This window comes from Epinephelus lanceolatus, chromosome 20 (assembly GCF_041903045.1).
Source record: "Epinephelus lanceolatus isolate andai-2023 chromosome 20, ASM4190304v1, whole genome shotgun sequence".
Classification (NCBI taxonomy): Eukaryota; Metazoa; Chordata; class Actinopteri; order Perciformes; family Serranidae; genus Epinephelus; species Epinephelus lanceolatus.
Genome location: NC_135753.1, coordinates 7,671,036 through 7,678,347, shown reverse-complemented (window position 1 = coordinate 7,678,347; position 7,312 = coordinate 7,671,036). Strand labels below are relative to the sequence as shown.

The 7,312-nt window shown below is 38.7% G+C and overlaps 1 protein-coding gene across 1 annotated transcript; it reads left to right on the top strand.

The window, feature by feature from the left end:
• LOC117264865 (diamine acetyltransferase 1-like) lies at positions 1-5,882 on the top strand. Its single transcript, XM_033639158.2, has 6 exons — positions 1-304; positions 1,955-2,006; positions 2,095-2,175; positions 3,676-3,777; positions 3,886-3,926; positions 5,257-5,882. The coding sequence occupies exons 1-6, from the start codon at positions 242-244 to the stop codon at positions 5,431-5,433; spliced, it is 516 nt and encodes a 171-aa protein (XP_033495049.1). The 5' UTR covers positions 1-241; the 3' UTR covers positions 5,434-5,882.
• The last annotated feature ends 1,430 nt before the right edge of the window (positions 5,883-7,312 follow it).

The window sequence follows — 7,312 nt, the reverse complement described above, 5'->3', positions numbered from 1 at the left end:
CCAACCGCATTTCAGCGCGAGCCGGGTATAAATATCGCGATGTAAACAAAGAAGTCAGCAGTTGAACGGCAGCGACCCAGCCGAGGGTGACACCACTGGATGTACTTGTCTAGACTCAAGCGTCCGGACCAGAGGCTGACTGTGGGGGAAAGGCCACTCTGAAGCGAATGAAGAAACAATTAATCTTCCACTTCACATACAGAGGACTTCTAACAAGAGGAAAAAAGAGTAAAAGAAGAAAATGGAGTATAAATTACGAAAAGCAGAACCCAGGGACGTGTCTGATATATTGCGACTGGTGAAGGTAGGCCTATGAGCAGAACACTCCGTTAAGATTATATTATCTGGTGTGAATAAAATATATCGGTCGTCCCAGTTTATAACCATGTTGCCAGCTTGCTATTTGTTGGTTAATTAAACAGGTAGCTTTGACCTTCCATTGAACTCAATTGTAACAGTTGTTCCGACATTTTAAGTCAAACGACACCTTAATAACGATGAATTACACCGTCAAATGGTGACAAAGCAGTTGGTGGAAAATTCCCGGTGGATATCCGAGTGTAAGATTAGTGACGGTGGCCTTTGTTTACAGGCAGACGGCTCATATCCGGTAAGGCTGTCGGTTTTCCAAATATGGTCAGTCTTACCTTCAGCTTATCTGCTTATGAAGGTTGACGATGATTAAATGTTACTGCAGTTGTGTAACTGCTGACCTGACATAAATAACATAACCATGGTCAACCAATGAGTATTTTCACAACTTTTAAGAGTAAAATAGTCTATAAAATATCAGTAAAAATACCCACCACACTCTAGAGGACCTCCTTAAATCTTTTGTCTGACCAACGGTCTAAAACCAAATATATTTAATTAAAATCGTTTATAAACACATATATTTATATATCCCACGTCTTACCTTTGCCTAATGTTATTATCAAAGTTGATGCTGATTAAATGTTATTGCAGTTGTATAACTACTGACCCGACATGAATAACACAATTAGAAGCAACTCCTGAGTATGTTCTGAATCAATTCAAGTAAAATAGTCTATACAATATCAGAAAAAAACACGGACTTCTAAAAGTCGGTTAGTTTTTGTCTGGCAAACAGTCCAAAACCAAATATACTCAATGTGTAATGATCTAAATAAGAGTAAAGTAGGAAAAGCTCACATTTGAGTGGCTGGTAACATTGAATATTTGGCATTTTTCTAACTTAGAGACGTGAAATGTTCCAAGCAGCACATGTTTTGGTCAGAGTTCTTTAAACACAACTCATTCAAGGGTTCCTTTTAAAAAATGGTTGTTTCTGTTAGGTTAAATAATGAATATTTATCGTTATCAAATTCAAGTTTGTATTAGTTTTTGCTTCAGAAAATAACAGTTGGATGCAACTGCCAGTCTTTTCAGTAAAACCTTAACATGATTTTTACATCTCTCTTGTGCCATACTAATCAGTTACCAAATTGTTTAAAAATTGTTAACTGGGGTAGGGTGATAAATTAGTCAGGTAGATATATTGACCAATATTAGCTTATCACACATATAGGTGTCAGAATATATGCCAGCTCATAAGTAGCTTAATGCAGATATAATAACAAATTTAGTGGCTTTATCAATGTTTTTAGAAAACTATAACTCCTGTGAAGCATCTATGACTGACAGGATATACTGTAATTGGAAGCACTGCTTATGCTAAAAGGAAGTTGAAATAACAGTGTTGTCATTGTGTGGTTTGCCCTCCAGAAAGCACTTAAGCGCTAATTTTTCATGCTCTAAATGTTCCACTTATCAAATATTTTGGTCACAGTTTGATCATGAGTATTTGTTAAACTCATTGTGATTAGAGGTTTCAAACATTTATTTTTGCTTCACAGATTCAGTATCAGTTGGTTCTAACAACCAATCTGTTCAGCATTTAACATAACACAATGTTCCGTCTTTCTTGTCCCAGGAGCTTGCAAAGTATGAAGACATGGAGCACCAGGTGACACTGACTGAAAAAGGTGAGTTTTTAAGTTACCTGCATCCGTGTATAAACACAAATTATTAGTATTCCCCTTTTCATGCTCAAAGGTTTTATTTCATTTACAGAACTCCTTGAGGATGGGTTTGGTGACACCCCATTTTACCATTGCATCATTGCTGAAACCCAAGGAGAGAACAGCAGTGGCGGTAAGAACCACCACACCGTGTCTTTAAAATGCTTAACGAACACAACTCCCAGGTGTCTCTTCAAGTTACCTACTTGAGACACTGTTGAAGATGAAGTGACACAAACAGGCTCATTGTGTTCTAACAGGTTGGTTAGCTCATGAAGTGACTGACATGTTGTTCATGAATTATAACTCTTGGCAGACACCTTGTGTTGCAGATATGTTTGTTATTGTCATTAAGTGTATGTTTTTGTTTTTTTGTTGTTTTTTTTAATATACTTTATTAATCCCCGAGGGGAAATTCAATTTTACACTCTGTTGTCAATTACACACAGGTCCGAACACACACATGCACTAAGTGGAGAGATGTCAGAGTGGGCTGCCCTTGACAGGCGCTCCGAGCAGCTGGGGGGTTTGGTGCCTTGCTCAGGGGCACCTCGGCAGTGCCCAGGAGGTGAACTGGCACCTCTCCAGCTACCAGTCCACACTCCACATTTTTTTGGTCCAGACGGGGACTTGAACAGGCGACCCTCCGGTTCCCAACCCAAGTCCCTATGGACTGAGCTACTGTTCACATCTTCAATGTGATCAAAGTGAAACCTGTGCTTCTTTAATGATCTAGTCAGTCTCCCAGAATAACACTTCTAAATTTGAGCCTATGATGGCGTTGCTTCCTCCATCTGCACAGACGAACAATATTACCCTAAAGGCTATACAGCAGCTTGTGTTTCCTGTTTTTGTAAAATAACTATAGGTATCGTCATACCTGAAACCTGTTGTGGCATGTTTGTGAAAGAGTGAGATGTCCAGCTGCAGCTGCTCAGCAGCAGGTGCTCACTCTCTTCTCTTTGTAAACAAGCTCAGACTCAGATCTAACGTATACATCATTTGTAATTTAGTAACATGACATACGGCTTCAAACTGCATCAGAAAATCGAATTTAACTCGGATATTTTGTAAAAAGTCAGATGATTACTTGTTTACTTAACAACTCAGCTCACTGGTGGTTAACAGCCAAGTGTCACTGAAAAATGCTGCAGTGAAATTTGTGTCCAGACCTGTAGTACTTAATGTTTTTGTATACCTATGTTATTTGCACCCCAAACAAACATCTGAAATATGCAGCACACATTCCCAGAAATTACAGCAAACATTGACCTAGAATCTACACAGGACTTCACATGCCACAGCTGCACAAGACAAAGGCTCAAGACGAGGGAGATGGATAAAATAAAATACTTAGAACAAGGAATTCAAAAGCTCTTAACATTAGATATTGTGATGTATACATGTATTGTGCATTGTGCCACATATATGTGCAGATATGTGTAGAAATCCCATAGTGCAACTCTGAAACCCTTAAAGGCAGTACAGACTTGTTGACTAAGGTAAACACAGGTAGCTACAGTATATGTACTATACATAATGTAAATGTAGATATATATAAGTAAAAAAAAAAACAATATATAAAAGTATATGCAGCCGCATACTCAACCATTTCATCACTGTGTCTCTGCAGATCCGAAGGTAGTGGGTTTTGTCATGTACTACTTTACTTATGACCCCTGGGTTGGCAAACAGCTCTACCTGGAGGAGTTCTACGTGATGCAGGAGTACAGGGGTAAAAAACACAACAACAACTCATCTAATTCAGTCCACATTTAATTAGCTTACTAGCTGCTTCTTAACTAATGAGCTTTCACTCTTTTCCTTTTTGCCTTCTTTTCAGGACTGGGCATCGGTTCGGAGCTCCTGCGCCATCTCAGTGATGTGAGTATATTAACTGAACGGAATTCTTCTTTCTTTTTAACACTAGTTTTTGGCTTTTTGCCTTTATTTGATAGGAAAGTTTAAGTGTAATATGGGAGGAAAGAGGGGACGACAGCAGCAAAGGGCCGCGGGCTAGAATCAAACCCTGGCCGCTGAATGAAATTTCTTAAAGTCAGAACACAATAAATGATATTAACAGGAGCATTATTAATCTGATTCCAGTTTATCAAATCAGAAACAGGTGTGACATTGTGACCTATGACAGGCGTTCCCCCTGGTTACAGTGACAATTAATCAGCCCCTCTGGGATTTTGCAGGCTTCAGGGGATCATTCCTGCCTAAAAGGCAGGATTTCATGACAGCTTTTCTCACAAAATTGCGATGCATGTTGCTATGTTTTCAGGCAAGTTTTTGCAATGACATTGGGGGACCATATGAAATTGGAGAGGGTGTTACAATTTTTTTGTATAATTTATTAAAAATGAAAGGCTTCTTGTTCTGTGATTGTGATACATACAACACTAATGCTACTACTAACCTGCACATTTAATCTAACTCACCATGATTCAATAGATGTGCAATAAATGTGGATGCAACAATCTCTGTCGTGGTAATTTCTGGTGGTGATTGAGTTTGGTGACGTTATATGGGACACAAAGGACAACTTGGCACATTTAAAACACAGAAAATACGGGAAAACAATGTGGGAATGAAGCTGTATTAAAATTTCCCATGGTTAAAAGCACAAAGTCAGATAAGAAAAATAAGAAAAGAGGATGAAGAGTATGGACTCACTTTGTATCCTTCTTTAGAAAGATTTAAAGTTGTAAGCACTTTGGAAGTTTAAAAAAAACACATTTTTCTACAGTTCAGTGGAGAAATAACCGTAAATATATATTTTTCTAATACTAGGGTCAAGTTTTTGTATTTTAATTTGCTGTGTAGGTTCATCAACCCATCAAAGTGACTTAATACGTAGATAACTGATTTGATTAAGCTGTTAGTTGTCTGTCAATTATGTTCTGCATCCCTACAGCAATAAAAGAGGTTGCTCATTAATGCCATGAGTGGAGTTTGAACACTGTGGGAATTTACAAGGCAATTAGAAACACTTTTGAGTTGCATTATGGAAAATGTTTGATGTAGCGTTTTTGGAGCTTGAGCCATACAGAGATGACTTGACCTCTGCTGCTCCGTTTCTTTGTCCACACCTTTTAAAACATATGTGCAAAACTGACTTAAACTCTCAGTTTAAGTCAGTTTTGCACATATGTTTTAAAAGGTGTGGACAAATGTGCAAAACTGACTTAAACTCTCATTTCTCTTCCAGCTGGCGATGAAGACGCGCTGCACCGGCATGATGTTTGTTGTTGCGGAGAACAACGAGCCGTCTATTGAGTTTTACAAGCGCCGCGGGGCTGAGGACCTCTCTCAGGAGGAAGGCTGGAGGCTCTTCAGGTTCAACAAGAACAGCCTTGTGAAGATGAGCACTCCACCTGAGGAATGATGAAATCTCAGCACACACCAGAGGAGGGCGCGGAGGAGGAGACATGAGAGTCTGACCAGAGATGGGGAGTTGGGCTGCTTTTTTTGACGAGTCATGTTATTGAAGCTCTGATAGTGTTGTTGCTGCTGTAACTTTCAGTCCTTTGTGAGAGTACAGAGTGGTGGCATCACAGCAGCCTGCTCAGAAATCAGTCAGTCTCTCTGCGTTTCCTCTCCAGTCAGGCGAGGGTTGATTCATGGAAATTCAGCTTTTTAAAAAGGGGAATTGTGTATCACAGTAATATTATGTTTCTGTATGTAGCTCACAATCTTAGTAAGCCTTTTGTCTGTTGCTAATATAGTACTCTGAATCTTTAATGATTATTTTAACCTTTCATTCTTTGTATTGGGGAATTTGATTGGCAGGGAGAATTAATATGATTTAAGTTTGCAATAAAACAACGAATCACACATGTCGTAGTGGTCTCATCCTTTGGCACATTTGGTTATAGATGTAAACTTCAGAATCTCAAATTCTGTACACAGTTTGATTCTTCAAAATGAACAACTGTGAAATTGTCTAAATTAGTTTGAACCTGTCCAAGGCCTGCAAAGGATAAGCAGGTATATACATGTACACAGTAGTATACGGAAGATAAGCCACATTGCATGTTGACAAATTAATCTCACCCAATGGTAAATTTAGTAGCTGCTCTGGAGCCTTTGATCCCACCACATGTTCTTCTTCAGCAGACTGAGTCTGACAGGTTTTCATGGAATTACAGATGCTTAGATTTTAGTTTTTTCCCCAGAGTACTGAATGTTTACTGATGAATGAAAAACTTGCCAAATTATGAACAGTGGTTATATAACCTTAAAAACCAGTCACAACTGACTCCTGAGCAAGAGTGACAGTTCTCTATTAACAAATCAACGGACTGCAGTGTTTACAGCTCCAGTATCAGATCAGCGTGCTAGGTAACTCAACAGAGGAGTGATGAAAAATAGGGATGTTTCTACTGGTGCCATCCAAGCAAAAACAATGGTTCTAATGTGTAACAAACTGAACTGAAGTGGACTGCCTAGTGGAAACAAGGCTTTTTAAACTCATCATCAGTAATGTAAAAATATCTTATGTTTACTGTACATGCATACTATATTAATACAAGGACTACTTACTACTAGTTTTAATGCTCTAAAAGTATTAATGAGGTTTAGTCTAACAACTCAGAGCCGAGTCTCGTATGTCCTACACTGGCAACTCTACAACCCCTTTAAGATTTTTTGTGCCCTTTCGTCTGGCACTCTCAAACTAAAAAAGGCACAGTCTTCACTCTTTTTTTCAACCATTCAGCGCTTATGTTTACTGGCATGTGCCACGATTACAGCAACACACATCTCCATAAAGGGTTTTCCACAGGTTGTGACGTGTTGGTGCGTGAGTTTGGGTCATTTTGAACTGGCTCAGAGGTTTTGTTTCCTCAAATTCACTGATTTTCGTCTTTTCTGGGCCATTCTGAGGAGAGTTGTTTGGTTAAGATGCAGCATCTTGAAATGTTTGAAGGAGAGGAAAAATTAGTTTTGCCAGCTGATGATTTACTGTTTAGTCTAATATTTCAATTCTTGAACAACAATAGCAAATATTTTCTCTTGACTGAAGAAATTATAGTATTTGAATGTGAGGAAGAAATAACAATGGACTCCTATCACAGCTTGGAAATCACTTGTTTTCACTTGATAATTTCCTCTCATTTCTAAACGTCCTATTTAAAGTGATTTCTCTTCTGTTTCTTTTCTTTTCTTTTCTTTTTAACTTCCTGACATTTTCTCCAGATGTGTCTGTCACTGGCAGCCAGCTGTTTTCTGTTTCCTGATGAGGAAAGACGACAGAAGACCATGCA